The sequence below is a fragment of the Carlito syrichta genome, unplaced genomic scaffold (genome assembly GCF_000164805.1).
Source record: "Carlito syrichta isolate Samal-C Ts95f unplaced genomic scaffold, Tarsius_syrichta-2.0.1 Scaffold301643, whole genome shotgun sequence".
Classification (NCBI taxonomy): domain Eukaryota; kingdom Metazoa; phylum Chordata; class Mammalia; order Primates; family Tarsiidae; genus Carlito; species Carlito syrichta.
This window is the reverse complement of record NW_007245739.1, coordinates 264,638-282,954: the sequence shown is the minus strand read 5'-3', so window position 1 is coordinate 282,954 and position 18,317 is coordinate 264,638. Positions and strand designations below refer to the sequence as shown.

General features: G+C 39.2%; 2 protein-coding genes across 3 annotated transcripts in view; one reads left to right on the top strand and one right to left on the bottom strand.

The window, feature by feature from the left end:
* Positions 1–12,123, top strand: part of ERAP1 (endoplasmic reticulum aminopeptidase 1) — a 30,638-nt gene extending 18,515 nt beyond the window's left edge. The window contains exons 11-18 of the mRNA XM_008055044.1: positions 1,546–1,625; positions 2,126–2,309; positions 3,936–4,092; positions 5,071–5,255; positions 6,444–6,605; positions 7,085–7,225; positions 7,774–7,855; positions 11,680–12,123. Of these exons, the coding sequence (XP_008053235.1) occupies positions 1,546–1,625; positions 2,126–2,309; positions 3,936–4,092; positions 5,071–5,255; positions 6,444–6,605; positions 7,085–7,225; positions 7,774–7,855; positions 11,680–11,835 (1,147 nt within the window). The 3' untranslated portion in view covers positions 11,836–12,123. The remainder of the gene's footprint in view (positions 1–1,545; positions 1,626–2,125; positions 2,310–3,935; positions 4,093–5,070; positions 5,256–6,443; positions 6,606–7,084; positions 7,226–7,773; positions 7,856–11,679) is intronic.
* Positions 12,124–13,189: 1,066 nt separating this feature from the next.
* The window catches only part of CAST (calpastatin), a 112,429-nt gene continuing 107,301 nt past the window's right edge, over positions 13,190–18,317 (bottom strand). For both annotated transcript variants that reach the window (XM_021710911.1, XM_008055041.2), the window contains 3 exons: positions 17,643–17,714; positions 16,559–16,622; positions 13,190–15,238 (listed from right to left, as the gene is read on the bottom strand). In XM_021710911.1, the coding sequence (XP_021566586.1) occupies positions 16,572–16,622; positions 17,643–17,714 (123 nt within the window). In that variant the 3' untranslated portion in view covers positions 13,190–15,238; positions 16,559–16,571. The remainder of the gene's footprint in view (positions 15,239–16,558; positions 16,623–17,642; positions 17,715–18,317) is intronic.

Genomic DNA, 18,317 nt, shown 5'->3' with positions numbered 1-18,317 from the left:
TCTCCTCTCCTCCTCTCCTCTCCTCTCTCCTCTTCCTTCCTCCCTTCCTTCCTCTTCCTCCCTCCCTCCTTCCCTCCCTTTCTCTTTCTTTCTGTCAGGGTCTCACTCTGTCACCTAGGATGGAGTGCAGCAGTATGATCACAATGCACAGCAGCCTCGATTTCGATTTCCTGGGCTCAGACAATCCTTCCATCTTAGCCACCTAAGTAGCTGGGACTACAGGGGCATGCCACCATGCCTGGATATATGTTGCCCAGGCTGCTCTCCGACTCCTAGGCTCAAGCAATCCTCAGACTGCCTCAGCCTCCCAAACTGCTAGAATTACAGGCATGAGCCACCATACCCAGCCTCTTTGTGTTTCTTGATACTGACTTTTTTGAAGAGTACAGGCCAGTTATTGTATACACTGTCCTTCAATTTGGGTTTTCCGTTGTTTCTCCATTATCAGATCAGTTTACACATCATTGGCAGGAATTCCACAGAAGTGATGCCTTGTCCCTCTCAGTATATGATATAGGAGGCACACGATGTTGATTTGTGCCACAACCAGTGGTCACTGTTCTTTTTTGTTGTTTTTTGAGTCAAGATAGGGTCTCTGTTAGGTTACAATATATATCCCAGTGGGGTCTCGAAATGTTAGGTCACACCTGCTGGGGTGGGGTGTCTGGTGCCATCAGATGCCTCGTGAAAGATCCAAAGAATTCCACAGAAGTTAGATCAGAAAAATCGTTTATTTAGCCAGGGACAGTGGCTCATGCCTGTTATCCCAGCACTTTGGGAGGTGGATGTGAGAGGATTGCCTGAACCCACAGATTCAAGACCAGCCTGGGCAACTTGGCAATAACTCATCTCTACAATAAATCAAAAAAATTTAGCTGGGCGTGATGGTACATGCCTGTAGTTCCAGCAACATGGAAGGCTGAGGCAGAAGGATCGCCTGAGCCCAGCAGGCTGAGGCTGCAGTGGCTGTGAGCGTGCCACTGCCCTCCAGCCTGAGCAACAGAGTGAGACTCCAACTCAAAAAATAATAATAATAAAATAAATATATAGTTTATTTAGAAAGTAAAAGAGAGAGAGAGATTCACCTCCCCAAGGTAAGTGAAGGGGCAAAGCTTAGAAAAACATGGCCTACCCAGTGCTTAATGAAACAATGACAAATGGAGCAGGGAGGGAGAGGAGAAGGGAGAGGAGAAGGGGAGGAGGAGGGGGAGGAGATTCACCTCCCCAAGGAAAAGGAGAAAGCCAAAGAGCACATGGCCACTCCATAGCTCAGCGAGGCAATGACCTGGTCACTGTTCTTAAGTTAGGCCTCTGAGCTCCAGCCAGCCAATCACTGTGAAGGCTTTCTCACTTAAGCTCAGATTCCTAGCTCTACTCTAGGGGACCAAGAAGGATGAATAGCTGGCAACAGACTTGGGATGTTTGGAGAGCTTGGCTCTAGCAGTTTTGGTACCATTCTGTCCTAAACTAACCAGTACCTGGCACATGATAGGTGCTTTTTGAATTGAGTGCACAAGTAAACTATCTATCACTCCTTTCTTTCAGATACCTGTGGCATGTTCCATTGACATTCACCACCAGCAAATCAGACATGGTCCATAGATTTTTGCTGAAAACAAAAACAGGTAATTTATTGTAGAAATAACTAGTTTAATTCAAGGAGGATATGTGGAGATGTGTAGGACTTTAATACTAAGCTCCTTTTGCTATTTATCTTGGTTAAAACAAAAAGGATCGGATGGAAAATACTTTTTGGTTTAAAAAATGGCCAATATCTTGCCAGATAGAGATTAAAACAATTGAGTTATGAAATGCTAAAAAGGAAGGATTAGTGGTGAAAATTCCCTATTACTATGTTACCATTAATGGGTTCCATCATAAATAAGACCAGAAACGTGATTGCATTCTTTTCATAGATCTATAAATCTCACAAAATTAACGTCTAAAGCTGATGTTGGCTTTTGTCTATTGAGTTGCTATTTTCTGGTTTCTAAGAGAAATAAGTGATGATTTCAAATTGTTCCATGTTAAGCTCTTCTCTACTTTTCTTGTCCAGTCTCTGATCAGAAAAGCTTTCATTAGGCAAGAGAGTAAATGGAGCTATGATTTATTTTATTTGTTCTAGATGTGCTCATCCTCCCAGAAGAGGTGGAATGGATCAAGTTTAATGTGGGAATGAGTGGCTATTACATTGTGCATTACAAGGATGATGGATGGGATTCCTTGACTGGCCTTTTAAAAGGAACACACACAGCAATTAGCAGTAATGATCGGGCCAGTCTCATTAACAATGCATTTCAGCTTGTCAGGTAACACAAGCCACACAAAGACGTGGTTTATTTCTGAAAGCAGCAGCTGTTATCATTCAAATTTTTGATTTCTAAAAATGAAAATGCGGATTGATTACTAAGAAGAAGTTGAAAGATGTTTTCCCCTAAGTTCTTCTAAGGATCCAAGATTGCTCCTAGCCTTATGAATAACCTCCTGTTTGTGACAGCTGAGTCACTTGAAGGAAGGAATCTGTATTTTAATCTTTCTCATTAATTACTCACATCAGACTGAAATGAAAGCTTAGAAAAGGAGGAGAGCCGGGCTCGGTGGCTCAGGCTGTAATCCCGCTCCTTTGGGAGGCTGAGGTGAGTGAATTGCCTGAGTCCGCGAGTTCGAGACCCGCCTGGGCAGCGAGACCTCATCTCTACAATAAATCAAAAAATCAGCCGGGCGTGGTAGTGCATGCCTGTAATTCTGGCTACTTGGAAGGCTGAGGCGGAAGGATCGCCGGAGCCCAGCAGGTCGAGGCTGCGGTGGCTGGGAGCGGCCACTGCACTCCAGTCTGGGCGACAGAGTGAGACTCCAACTCAAAAAAAGAAAAGAAAAGGAGGAGACCAGCATCCTGGTGAAAGCCCTTGCCTCATCCTTTACAGCTGGTTCTGCAGCCTTTTCTGGTTATACTAGCTCAGGCTTCTCCCATGACGAATCTTCAACAGTCTTGAAGACTGAGAGACCCAGGACCAAGTTATTTGCATTACATCTCTTGGATTAAAGGAGGGATTTTTTTTTCTTTCTTAAATCAGATACGTGAACTCACAGTATCTTTAGAGAATGCAGCTCATAAAATCTGGCCCAACCAAATGACCTTTGAGTGATTAAGGATAGAGTGAAACTATCCTCTTTTTTTTTCTTTGCCTCATATCAATGGTTTTAAGGAAATGCTCCCCAAGACTAAAACTCCGACTTCTTCAATATTTAGGCAGAACTGCAGTCTTAAGGGAAACCACCCAGGTTCTCCTCATACCCATGTTTCTCTGCTCTGAATGCTGGGTTCGTTCTTCTGGGTTTTCTTTCCACCACACTGGGCCTCCCAAGATGACAACAAGCAATGAGGGAGAAAGTGAGGGGTTGCTTCTCTAGTTGTTTCTTCCTGCCTAAAAAAAATCCCCCTCAGTAGCTTATTTCTACTTGAATCTTAGAGACTTTTGTGTTTACTTATGTAAATATATACCCTACTACTAAAGTGTGTAACACCAACCCTCTGTAATGAAGTGTGTCTTTTTGAAATGGAGAAGATGGGTTTACTCCAGGGACTTGTACTTTGGACTGAATGGCAGTGTTTCTGACTAGGCCTCCTGAAGGATCTTTGATGGAAATCCCCATATTACTCTGGAAGTTTGGCACACAATCTAGTGTTTCATGGGATCAGATGTTGACATGCTTCCATTCCATCTTACCCATGTGTTAGCCTTACCTTCTCCCCAGCATTAACATGCCAGATGTTGTGTGACAGAGAAGAGACTAAGATAAAAGTTGTTATTTATTTATAAGGGACATTTATATCTGGCTGAATGTTTTGCTGGAAGACTAAAACATATTTTGAAGCAAAAAGTTGATTTCCTGGATTTTCTTTTAAACCACTAACCATAGTGTTTCTTGGCCAGCATTGGAAAGCTGCCGATTGAAAAGGCCTTGGATTTAACCCTTTACTTGAAACATGAAACTGAAATTATGCCCGTGTTCCAAGGTTTGAATGAGCTGATTCCTATGTATAAGTTAATGGAGAAAAGAGATATGAATGAAGTAGAAACTCAATTCAAGGTAAAAACCTGAAATAGTTTTATGTCATTTGGTTTTTTTGTGTGTGTGAAAAAGAGTACTTATCATTGTGTGTATATCTATGCATGTGGATATGTGTCTTCGTATACATTTATTAAGGAAAAACAAATAAAATGTATTCAGTATTTGGATAGACTAGCAAGGATTTGGGTTTTATTTTGGCACTAATCATGGGAATGACATTCTTAGACTCTTCAATTCCCATCCTTTCACAAATCTTTTATTTCATTTTACTTTACTTCTTTATTATGATGGCTGATGTTAGATTTTCTGGGATTCCTTTTTTTTTTTTGGAGTTGGTGTCTCACTCTGTCACCCAGGCTGAAGTGCAGTAGCACAATCATGCTCACCACAGCTTTGACCTCCTGGGCTCAGGCAATCCTTCCACCTCAGCCTCTCAAGTAGCTGGAACTGCAGGTGTGTGCCACCATGCCTGGCTAAGTTTTTAATTTTTTTATTTTTTGCAGAGATGGGGTCTTGCTATGTTGGCTAGGCTGGTCTCGAACTCCTGGGCTCAAGCAATCCTCCTGCCTTGGCCTCCCAATGTAACTGAGATAACAGGCATGAGTCACTGTGCCCAGCCAGGGACTTTTAATCGTACTTGAGAAAGAGGCACAAATTATTTCTGGCAAAAAGATATTAAGTTTTGTGGCATGATTTGCTCTCAAAGTTTAGTCACATAAACTCTCTTTTAATTTGTTTTTTCAAGGTGGCAGTTCATCTTGATTTTAAGTAGATATAAAAGATTGCTGTGAAAATACTTAATTCATCATAATTTCTTGTTTTGACCCTTCTTATAACAAAATATAAACAGAGCTGCATGGTTTTTACAGTAAGAGTTGGATTAAGTTTTAAAAATCAGCCCCCATCACCTGAGGCCATAATGGATTCTATTAACATGAAATGACCTGTGACACTACTGGTGACCCTTGTCCCTCTCCCCCTGTACACCGCTCTCAGGCCTTCCTCATCAGGCTGCTGCAGGGGCTCATTGACAAGCAGACATGGACGGACGATGGCTCTGTCTCAGAGCGAATGCTGAGGAGCCAGCTCCTCCTCCTCGCCTGTGTGCGCAGGTACCAGCCTTGTGTGCAGAGGGCAGAAGGCTATTTCAGGAGGTGGAAGGAATCCAATGGAAATCTGAGGTCAGTCCTACTGAATAACCCATTTGTTGATATAAAGGGTATCTTTTTTCTGTTTTCCATCACTGGTGCTAAACACTGCATAAACAAGTCTCCCCTGTTGCCCTTTTCTGGAAAATAAATTGCTTTTTAAGATTTACTATGTATGTCTCAAATTGGTCTTAAGAAATGCTAGAGGGAACTTCTGCACATGAAAGACAAATATCTTGGGAGTTAGAATGGAATTGGAATCATTCTTACTTTGTATAACTAATACAAAACCTTACTGAAGACAGCCATTCCATACAGAAACAGAGTTCATGTGTTTTTTAGTAGCTTCTTTGGCCTTCCAAAGTTCCTGACAGGGGTGCATAGTAGTTGCCGACAATGTCTAAGCAGGTAGAATCTTAGCATATCTGGAAAACCCTATTCTTGCTACACTTCTGTCCTTTGTTTTTTGGGGCTTTTTGGAATCAGGGGTCCCACTCTGTTACTGAGGCTGGAGTTGCAGTGGCATGATCATGGCTCACTGCAGCCTCAAACTCCTGAGCTCAGGCCATCGCCCCACCTCAGCCTCCCGAGTAGCTGGGACTATATGTGTCACCACATCTAGTTATGTTTTTTTTTTTTAATTTTTTGGTACAGAGGGGGTCTTGCTGTGTTGCCTAGGCTGGTCTCAAACTCCTGAGCTCAAGCAATTCTCCTACCCTGGCTTCTCAAAGTGCTGGGATTATAGGCATAAGCCACCGTGTCCGGTCATCATCCATTCCTATTTGGGACATAAATCCCATCCTAGAAACAGAGAGGCCCACAATCTACCTGCTTCCATTTAAAGAAATGTTTACAAACAGAGGTCCTGTTGGATTCCTGACTTGTGGTTATGATGGTACACTTTGAATCCAGTTTAAATTTCTTTCTTTGGGCTTGAAAGGTTATTACCTGTGCAGTTACCCAGTGTCATTAAAGTATGTTGAATATGCATGTATTTATAAAAGTGGTATTTCATGTTACATTTTTGAGATTACTTAAAACCTAATTTGATATATTTTCTCTTTCATAAAATGTAACTAAAACAAAGAAGTCATTTTTGTTTATATTTCTAGGTATGCTCTCTGATGACAGGGTCAGCTCATCAGTGTATAACTGGTCACCATTTTGCCCCTAAATGTGCTTCCTGCAACTCAGATTCTCACTGTGTGTTTTTTCCCACAGCCTGCCTAACGATGTGACTATGGCGGTGTTTGCCGTGGGGGCCCAGAACACTGAAGGCTGGGATTTTCTTTATAGTAAATATCAGTCTTCTTTGTCCAGTACCAAGAAGAGTCAAATTGAATTTGCTCTCTGTACGAGCCAAAATAAGGAAAAGCTTCAGTGGTGAGTCAGTCATTCATGTTCATGTGGCTGAGGGAAATTAAATTAGATTAGATCATTCTGGCATCTATTTTTGTTCTTTTGGCCAGGAATTGCCTATTCTGCTGGGAACATTATTGCAAGTGAGCACACATCTAAAAAGAATGGCAATAATAAGGGAGAGAGCCAGGTGATAGGAAAAATATTGAATATTAATATTTCTGTATCTTTAAGGTGATAATGTGCTTGAAGTATTCACTAGAGGTACTTTTCCTGACTGTTCTTTTGAGCAAATGAGAGGATATATGAGAATGGGTGTTATAAACATGATATAAATGGCAGTTTTCATTATGTAGCTATAGTGAATTTATCAGGACTCTGGTTATCTTTTTAGCCTTTATTATTATTGGTGGACTGTTTTTTTTCTTTTACAAATATTTTATTGCAGGTATTCATAACTGTTTCATTACCTCTTCATTGTTAACATCTCTTAATTCTTCTAGGCTACTAGATCAAAGTTTTAAGGGAGATATAATTAAAACTCAGGAGTTTCCACATATTCTCACACTTGTTGGGCGAAACCCAGTAGGATATCCATTGGCCTGGCAGTTTCTGAGGGAAAACTGGAATAAACTTATACAAAAGTAAGTAGTGCCAAAAAGTATCCCATGACTGGATAAATTCCCTAACCTTAATATGTTTTAGCTTGCTTGTTAAAGAACAGTACCAGTCTAAGGCGATTTTTTTGATTGAAGATAGGCTGTAAAAGGACTTAAAATATCCGTAGAAAACATAACTCTAATTCATTGCTAACTAATGAATCCAGACAGTGATGTTTTCCCTTCCATCTAGAGTAAGCCCTTCCTGCGTCCCTGGACTTATTTCTCCTCACAGTCCAGCCCATGTCTTCCATGAACACTTTTGCTGGTTTGCATCTATGTGTCTTTGTCTAATTCTTGTGGCACTTCCTGCTCAATCATTTTCTTTTGGGTACTTATTAGCTCTTGAGCTGTTGGTGTGTATTAGTTCTTACAACGAGATCTTAACTCATTGGTGGACAGAGGTCATATTTTATATCTTTTTCATGCCGAATCAGTTTCTACTTAAGTGCTGTTATATATAGGAAGCCCTTAAAAATATATGCTGAATGAATAAATATTTCACAATCCATATGGACAATTTCTCTTTCTAGGTTTGACCTTGGCTCCTCTTCCATAGCCTACATGGTAATGGGAACGACAAATCAATTTTCCACAAGAACACGACTTGAAGAGGTAAAAAACAAAAACTTTTTAAAACTTAAGTGACAGCTGATTACATACAGGATAGACAAAATACTGGGAGGGTGTGTGATGAGCTAGAAATGGGTTTTGTCATTTAGAAGTTATTTTTGGATGCCATGGTGTTGACATAAGCAAATATCAGTTGCAAGCAAACTCGTGAACACTGAGTCTCTTCTCAAACATGTTAAGAGGTCTTAGCAATTTAAAAAGTTGCTTGCGACAATGAATTAGACCTTGTTTAAGGATGTTAAAAGTGAGCATTGGAGACATAAAAGACTGAAGTAGTCATCTAGCTACCGTGAAGGAGACAGGTCTGAAATCTAGCTTCTTCACCATCCAAGTCCATGGGTTCCATGTTACTTATGACACGTACCATCTACTTTTAGAAATAATTTTAGGCAACTTATAAGATCCATCTATAAATGTCAAAGAACAAAAGCTGCATAATGGACTGGAGATAACTATGTGAGGAGCTTATGCTGAGGATCACTATTGCAATTGTCCCCTAAATTTATCACAGAGATTTCTAGCAGCCAAGGGAATGTGAGAAATCAGTATGGGTTATTCTCATTGTCCTGTAAAAGGGAATGTGTAACATACAAGTTTTCTGCAAAAGCAGACTTTTTTCCAGTCTTAAGCTCTGAGGAATTTCAGGTGTGGGCCACTGTGTTTTGTGGTATCCCTTCTGTAACAAAGTTTCCAATAGTTAAAGCTTTGGAACAAATCTTACATGGCTTAAAAAATATATTACATTCAGATGAAATCTGAGTGCTTTGAAAATTTTAAAAATTAAAATTTTCAATAGTTCCATAGTGTAGCCTGGTTATTGCTGGTCCAGTTTGACGTAGGAAGAGAGCTTTGAAAATGCAAAAGGATGAAGGGTTGTCACAGTCCCTTAGCATTTTCTCTAGTTCTCAGTAGCCTTATTCAGGCTTGCAAAATTTACTTGCACCTAATGATTCAAGCTTCAGCTCCAGTGAGGTCTAGAGTGGAGGTATTCTCTGTGATGACGAAGAACCATTCACAGGCTTTGACCAGGCAGACCGGATCTATAGCAGCTAAACATTTCATTCATTCACTTGTTCATCTTCTCATTAATTCATTCAAAACATATTACATTCTTATGATATGCCAGACATGCTTTTAGGTTCTGGAGCTACAGCAATGAACAGACACAGCTCCTGCTGTCATGGAGCCTACACTCTATTGGGAGAATCAGACAATTACAGACAGAGCAAACTACGTCAAATAGCTCTGAAGATGAATAAGACAAGAAGAGAGGGCGATCGGGGTGGGGGATGGTGTCATGTTCTATAGGGTGATTAGGGGAGGATTAGGAGATATTTGAGAAGATACTGAAAGATATGCTGACACCAGGAGAAGAATGTTGCATGCAGAGGGCACACCAGGTGCAGAGACTCTGAGGCAGGACACAAAGAGTCCGAGATACTGTCATCATGGAGAACATCCTACTGACACTTAAAATGTGAGAGTCATCTGAATTATTCCTTCCCCTCATCTTAATTCATCCCTGCATCCTGTTGGCCCTCTAGTACATGCACGGTATCTGTGCATTTCCCTTTTCTGCTCTTACCCCCAAGCCTTTCCCATCTTAGGCCTCCTCACTGGCCTCCCTCTTGCCACCTTGCCAATAGCAAACCATTTCCCACATTTAAAACTGATTAGCCCATGGCTGACCATCTTCTTAAAACCCTGCCCATTGGTCTTGCAATAAATTCACACCCCTCCTTTCCATGTGTCCAAGACTGTGATGATGGCTTCTGCTGACCTCTGTGGCCAGCTCCCACAATCTCTCCTGGTTCACTCTCTCTAGCCACTCCACCCACCTCCCCCTGTGCCTGGGCCACTACATGCTCTTCCTATTACTAAGCCTCTGCACTTTTTCTTCTTCTGCCTGGCTTGCTCTTTTCCCAACTTCTCATTTTATCCTTTAGAGCTCCCAGCACAAATGCCATCTTCCCTGACCTTACTGTCCAAAACAGGGGCCAGCCTCTCCCATTACTCCCATAACTTATTTTCTTCATAGCAGTATATTTATAGTAATTATATTACTGCTTGTCCCCCCAAAAGACTAAGTTCCATGAGGGCTTGGTGCTGGCCCGATTCACTGCCTCATCTTCAGTGTCTAGCACCAGTAATTACAGCAGAGGGATGAACAAGTACCAGAGTAAATGCTGGTGAACAAATGGATGAAGGTGAGGCCCTGAGACCTGTTGGGTTAGGGGTTCTATGTTTTGCCCACATTCTGTGACTACATCCTCAACACAGCTTTGCCATGCAGATAGTCTCCCCCTTTTACTAAGGAAACTGAATCCCCCACAGAAGTTAAATCGTTTGCTCAAAGTCAAACAAATTGGTAGGATACACCTGTTTTTCTAATCCTATATTGTACTAATTGCACAGAAAATATTCTCAAAGAGGCAGGTTGGAATGAAATATGCTGTTAAAATGGTGCGTTTCCAAGGCAGGTAAAGATAGAAGAGGCAATGTGGGATCAGGAAAAGGGTACGGGCTCAAGGATTAAAGCTGGCTTTGCTCTTGGGGAAGGCCTTTTTAGCAGCACTGTCACTATCACGATGGGCTGCTTCAGGATTAATTAGTCTGGCCAATTAGTAAAGTTATTGATGTGGGTTGACTATTGAAGAGCACCCACAGTAATTTTTAACTGACTATGAATTAATCTCGAGTTCTGATAGTACAGAAACAGCAGGGTTGAGCTACAACTTAAGGCAGAACAGTGGAGGAGGAGGGTTTTCTAAGTTGCCACAGCATAAGGCCATGCCTTCTGCTCACTGAAAAGTTGTACTGTACTGACATATAATTTTAAAACAACTCTGCATCATTTAAAATTGGAATTTGATTTTTCTGAAGCCTATTCCTAACTCTCCTCTATTCCCAAACTTATGATATTATGATATGGGTTTTTAAGGAATTAGCTGTCTGGAATCCACACTGAATAAATAATACATCTTGGCCTACAATTACTTCCTGAATATAAAATCAAAAGTTGAGGGATTAATGCTGGGAAAATTTATGGGAAATGGGTAAGAATGCTTTAAGGTGAAACAGAATAGCACACTGGTCAATGCTGTGACAAACCCAGCCTGTCCCTCATGTGAGCTTAAGAGATTTAGATACCCAGAGATGAAACAAGAACAAGGTTATTTTTCAGGAGATAGCCAAGAGTCTCTTACCTCTTTAAGTACTTTATGTGGGGCTTTTTTTTTAACCTTGAGGGAACAATACATGAATTGTGGATTAGAATTTTTAAAAATTGGCCAGGTTTAGGGTCTTACCACCATGACTTGCTAAGAATGCCATTCCCCCAGTGTTTCTATCATAACATACAAGGCCAGGCCTATGGAGAAAGATCGCACTTATGTGGCTGGAAATGCTTTGCTTGGCAAAGAAGATGCTTTGCACATTCTGCTTTTTAGATACCATGTTAAAAAAATTAACTTTGCATCTGTGTATACAGAACAGGATACACATTCAATAGACACACTCAATTAAACCTTAATTATAAAATGGTAAACAGTGAAGTCTTTTAAAGCCTGGCAACTGTGAATAAATAAAAGAGCTGCAGAGAAAAAACGCAAAACCTGACATCACAAGGCCTGAGCTCATTCCACAGAGCCCATGTATACATAACTGTATCCAGACACCTGGGGCTGCCTTCTCTATAGAATTTTGACAAATGCTGGAACTTCATTTTCAGTTTTCTTTTAACTAGCTTGAAGTTACATTTGCTTAATATAATAAAATTTTGTAAAAACCCAATTTTTCCTCACAAGGTAAAAGGATTCTTCAGCTCTTTGAAAGAAAACGGTTCTCAGCTTCGCTGTGTCCAACAAACAATCGAAACCATTGAAGAAAACATACGCTGGATGGATAAGAATTTTGACAAAATCAGAGTGTGGCTGCAAAATGAGAAGCTTGAACTGCTGTAACAGTTTGTTTCTTGCCAGGTTCCTGCTAGCTACAGTCTCCAAAATTTTGTAGAATGTGAATATTTTTCAAACTAGAGATGGCTGTTTTGGCTCCAGCAGAAGATACTCCCTTTCCCTTCAACTCCTTATTCATTTGGCAATTCCTGTGAAGAGATTGGCTGTTTTTCATTCATGGGCTCCTACTACCACATTTCATTTATGGGTGTGTCTTGCCAAATAAACCCAAGTGGCAGGTTCCTGACATGGAGGAATCAACTACCTTATTTTTCTCATTTTATATTTCATGCTGTTACATCTATCTCCTGAAAAGACTTTGAATGTGAAGACTACTGAACAATGAACACCTGGGTCACACACAAAGCCTGGTTCACAGACTAAGTACAATGGCTGTGTGAAGGCTCTAATGTTGAGCCCTCTAGAACTGCTGCCCACCCTTTCTCTTTCTTGCTTCATCCCTGGGGGTTTACTTGTTAGGCCAAGTCATCATGCTTCCTTGGTCTCTGAATTCTGGTCAGTGGGAGCCCTGGGAGATTGGGTTAGGAAGGGAGGTGGTGTTTCTTACTAGTTCCCTTGCAGGATGCCTGGAACTGGCCTCCACTCAAGGTCTCCGCTCCTAAGAGGCGGCTCTCTTTTGCATACAGCCTTCTCCATCTCTGTGTTCTGGTAACTGCTTCCCTGACTCATCCCTTCAAGACTAGGGGCCTTGGTGAAAGCCTAGCTTTTACTAGTCCTGATGGTACTTGTGGTTTCCACACACCTCACCCACACCTTTGCAAAAAATTCTTTTATAGAACCCTCCTCAGACAATTCTGAGTGTTACTTATTTCCCCCGAAGACCCTGATTTATACAGTATCTCTTACGAAAAAGCAGAGTGCACTCAGGTCTATGGGAAAAGACTTTTTTTTAGGTAGGGAGGAGATGTCTTCTTCCTTTTCTGCTTCTTATTTGGCCTAGTTTACAATTCTTAAGTAATTTGTCATTGGCACTTATTGCCAATAAATCTTTGCAGAGTCACCAATAAATAATGATATATTGTGAAATGAAAAATATTTGCTTATATTAGCCCAAAGTGAGGATTTATATTCTTTGGCTTTGAAGTCATATGAATTTTTTTAATATATGGCAAAAAATTCAAGATAAAGGAATATAATTGATATGAAAAATGTCAAAATGTATTGCTGTAATACATTATAGAATGCAGTGACTTTTCTGTACATAAATGTATTTCTAGTTCCATTTTTTATATACTGCATAAGGGTTTGGGAAATAAAAAAACAGAAATCACTGGTAATTTCCACCCCAGGCTATTTTCCTTCGTAAAAAAAAAAAAACAAAAAACACACAGCCAAAATCTTAATGGAAAATGTTTTGCTTTAATTGTATTTTATATCTTGATTAATGAAACATGGAAATATTGGTTTTTCAGTTTTGGTCACCTAAGGCACACATCTTCATTTGCTTTTGAAAAAGATCACTTTCTAAACAGATACAATATTGCCACAACAATGTGCAGGAACCTTCTTGGTAATAAAAAATTGTCTGTTCTTTACCTCTAAGCAGATATTTGCAATTCTTTTCTCCTAATAATTAGATAGTAAAAAAGGGCTGCTTTAGATTCCAGAGCTCACTCCAGTCATCATTAGCTACTGGCAAACACCCAAGTCTTGCAGATATTTCTAATTAAAAAAGAAGGCATATTCAGAGTTCTTTAAATAAATGTTTACTTTTACAGGCATTTTTAAACCTCTGGATTTAGGTATGTCATTTAAAAATATTTCTATATGTGCATGGAAATTGGTAATACTGCAACCATACCCTTGCAAACATATCTGTCAGTGTCAAAGGTTTCAAAGTCTTTTTTTTTTTTTAAAACAAAAAAGCAAGCACCTATACTGCTCAAATGGGATAATTAGATACATAGTTAAAATCCCTTTTTCTTGTTACTGCCATAAAAATAGAATAATGACTGCATCTCTGATGAGCAGAGACACAGTATTTTAAGCAGGTAGATTTTGAAATCCCATAGGCATGTGCATGACTTTTAGAGAGTATTTTTAGGGGTATTAAATGTGATGCTCATTACAAGCATTATTATTTTTGCTTGCCCCACCCCACCATTAGACAGTATAGGAAGTCTGTTAAGTCCTAACAAAAGCTTTAAACCAATGCTAAGGAAGGCCATGCTCTTTGGAAACAAGAAATTCCAAGTCTGTCTTATGTTAGGTACCAGACTTTTTTTCCTGCATTCACTCCCAGGAAATAAAGATGAAATTAAATATTTACAAAAATTCTGTCAACGATATCAGTGCAATGTTCACGAACTATTCACTCAGAAAGATCTGAGAAACCATTCAAAGTTATAAGGCATCAGACCGAGTTCTTAAATTGCTGTGGGAGAAAAACTGATTTTAAATTTCACAAACTTAATATATATGTGTATTTCTTTAAAGCAGAAGTTTCTTTTTATATTTGGTAAACTTCCATAAAGCTAGATGCTATACAGTGCAGAGACTAATGTGGCAATGGCTCTAAGTAAACAATTGCTGTCCAGGTTTTATGTACAGAGAATAGAAAGCATAGTTTAGTAACATGGGAAACCAACAGAGTTGAAAATATGTGAATATTCTGAGAATTAGGTTGTACTTTATTCTCGAAACTTGCCACATCATGATTTATCTAGCCTGCATTTTGCTTTTGCTGACTTGATTCAAGTCTCAGTGTGTTTTTGTGACTGTAAGGTGCAGAAGTTCTCACACCTGGTAAAGAAGAGTTCAAACTGAAAAGGGGATCGGTGCTTCCTGGTTTGCCCAGGTGATCTATTATTAATTTATTATTAGCAGCCCAAGAGGAGATATGTGCCCGATATACAATATCTTAGGTTTGACTTATAAATGTTAACCCAAAGAAACATCAAATACAGGTCAAAAGCCCAAGCAGAAGGTGGGGGGAGAGGAATAAAAATAATAACATTGAAGAACGTTTAAAGCATTGTTTTCCAAACACTAGCAAAACAAAAATAATAATAAATGCAAACTGAAAATACTAGTGAGATTTACAGGCACTGTGTGTAGAATGTGCAAAAGTTTGCAGTTTTTCCTTTTTTTTTGGTGTTAAGAAACTGTATCAAATATATTTCTTACAAATATAAAGCTTGCTTTCTTTCTCAACTGAGGGCAATTAAAAAAAATTCAAAGTTTATCAATACTCAGTACAATAACACAGGTGAACCAGACAAATTCATTTTCTTTCTGGAAAAGAACAACAAACCAATGTTTAGGATGACAAATGACTCAACAAATACCACTGTCTAGAAGCTACTCAGAAAAAATTATTTTCTGTTGCCAAAGCCTTTTGTTCTTCAAAAGTCACCATCCACCAGCTGAAGATTTTACATGCAGATACCTTGAAAAATTCAAATAAAAAATCCAGTGAATCATGTGATATGTAATTTTCTTATTAAAGCATAGTAAATATACCACTTAGCAAAAACATTGTGTAACAAACAAAAAGTAATTTCCTATAAGTATACATGAGAGTGGATCATTAACAGAATTTTTTTTAATTTCAGAAAAAAATCTTGAAAACAATTCTAACAGTATACCTCCCTCTTTATAGGAGATAAGATGGATAGTATACCTCCCTCTTTATAGGAGATAAGATGGATGATAGTGAGAGAGCTGAACTCGATTTAACCTACTTTTTGATTTCTTTTAGGCTTCGGTTGGTAAGTGGTGTTATGCTTTTAAGGTTTAGCATAAGGCCTCCCCACTCTCTGAAGATTAAGGACCCTGCTCTCAAGCTAGATCTCAGAGATTCCTTCATCTGTCACCATAAATTGGAATCAACATATTTGTAAACGAAAAACAATGTACATTCAACCAACCTATGTGTTGTAGGTGAGAGAAATGAAGTCCACCTCGAGTATTAAAATTAAGACACAGGTGGTCCATCTTTCCCTTTGTGCATCTTCCAAAACCTTGTAATTTACCCCAGACCCAAAAGGTACTTTGCCCCACTCCACCATGTGTTATTATTTTGGGTACTATCAGTATCTTAAGGACATTTTGCTAAGTTGTAACATGCCAATTTTGCTTTGCCACAATAGCCTGTAGTCATGAGCATTTTGATTTAAAAGATTCAACTAGCTGGGCTCGGTGGCTCAGCCTGTAATCCTGCACCTTTGGGAGGCTGAGGTGAGTGGATTGCCTGAGCCCGTGGGTTCGAGACCCGCCTGGGCAGCAAGACCTCATCTCTACAATAAATCAAAAAATCAGCCAGGCATGGTAGCGCATGCCTGTAATTCCGGCTACTCGGAAGGCTAAGGTGGAAGGATCGCTAGAGCCCAGTAGGTCGAGGCTGCGGTGGCCAGGAGCGGCCACTGCACTCCAGTCTGAGCGACAGAGTGAGACTCCAACTCAAAAAAAAAAACAAAACAAAAAAACAAAAAAAGATTCAACTATCCATAGATGCCCATTTTCTGTCTGACCTAATATTTTAAATAGCTATTAGAATAAGGTTTTTAAACCTTTCAATAGCACAATCCTCCCATTTAACGCTTTCAGAGAATGAGTGGTTACTCTCGATTTCACAGTGTGCATTTCATGGCAATAGTATAAAGAGAGCATGAAATACTCAAGAAAGTGGACTTCATTTCTCTCACCTATAACACACAGGTTGGTAGAAGGTACTGTTGTCTTCATTTATAATAGACATCCAACTTACCATAGTGTAAACTTTAACTTGTATTTCTTTCACTGGCTTTTGGCTTGGGTGTTTCCTCTGTTGTCTAAAAGGGAAAGCAAAACCATCAGTGAGCTCTTTTCTGGTTTAACGGCCAAAAAGCTGATCAGAGGCAGTTTATGAAGAGATGGGCTACTCAAAATTAAATAGATAGAAGATGGCAGGCAGTGTCAGAAAATAAGAGGGTCCTTCCAAAGTTTCTTTCCTTCACTTGGTCAAAACAGTTCTTTCTCCTCAAATCTATAAGCTAAAAATGACCTTACGTGATCTTAAATTTCCCACTCTACATTTTTTTTAAGACCAGGTTAAAAAAAAAAAAAAATAGGTATTCTTGGAAGGTAGTATTTCATTCTATAGTGATTCATGCTGTTCCTGTAGTTGGGGTATGGCCGGCCAGCTAACTCACTGGTCATACAGGGTTGTTATGCTTTCTCTGCTTGTTAAGGGGCTGACCAAAGACGTTGTATAACTGAAATTAAAGAAGAATTTAATCTGAAATATAACGGTGTATCTGCCAATTATCAATGCTATTTCTTATATCCTATTATAGACTCTACTACAGGAAGCTTTCAATATTTTCTTTTTAAAAGTTTTTATGTGACTGGACTACTGTTTTTAAAGCTACACTTTTAATTTCTCATTATAGTCAGAGGATCATAGTAATGATCACTTGAATCACACATTCTTGGAATTAGAAGGGACCTAGAAGTAGTCTAATCAAACTTCCATTTCTGACCACAGCTGGAGTAAATTTAATAATAAAAAAGTCCCAACTTTCATGTTCTAAAATTTATATAAACCACATACATACTCTTGTGGTATTTTAATAAGAGCAGGAAATGCAGCAACTTAAGAACATTCATTTAGATTTTTAAAATGCCAGTTACTTAAAATATATGTATACATGCACACGTGTATGTCTTTTAAAATCCAATTTCTATGAGATAGATAGTACTTTAGAAATATTTTATTCTAAATAGATTCCACTGAGAAAATTACTAAAGTGGTAAGCCCCACATCACGTGTTTGCTAAACTAATTGGTAAGGTATTTACTGCTTCACTTACCTTGGTTGAATCCTTTGCTTTACCTCCATTCTTGGGTGCTTTGGAACTGGAAGCAGTCTTTTTGCTCTTATCCTAAAGCAAAGGAAATGTCATGAGGGAACTGCTATCATCAATTCATCTAGCAATTAGCTACTGGCTGCAGTCAAATTAATCTTGAGTCTTTTTTTTTTAGTAACTTGGAGATATTCAACTTAATTCAATAATGGAAGAATTTGGATGTTTTAGCCATGATTTTTTGAACATGTAAATGTACACAGAAGGGTTTAAGGTAGTAGGTAAAATGGATAAAAAATAAAGAGGGAAATATGGGTTCCACCGATACTCTGCCAATTTCTATGGTGCATAGTTCACCGAGACCTTATTTTGCGCCTCAGTAGAGATTTTCTGTGAGGTAACAAATATTGGCCAGGGTGTGGAGAAAAGGGAACCCTCACATACTCTGGGTAAGAATGTAGATTGGTATCACCACTATGGAAAACAGGGAGGTTCCTAAAAGAAAAAAAATCAAAAATAGAATTACTATATGACTCAGCAATCCCTCCTCTGGGTGTGTGAAATGATCATCTCAAAAAGATACCTACACTCCCACAATATGGAAAAACCTAAGCGTTCATCAATGGGCAAATGGATAAAGGAAATGTAGAGGGGGAAAGTGAGAGGGGGAAAGTGAGAGGG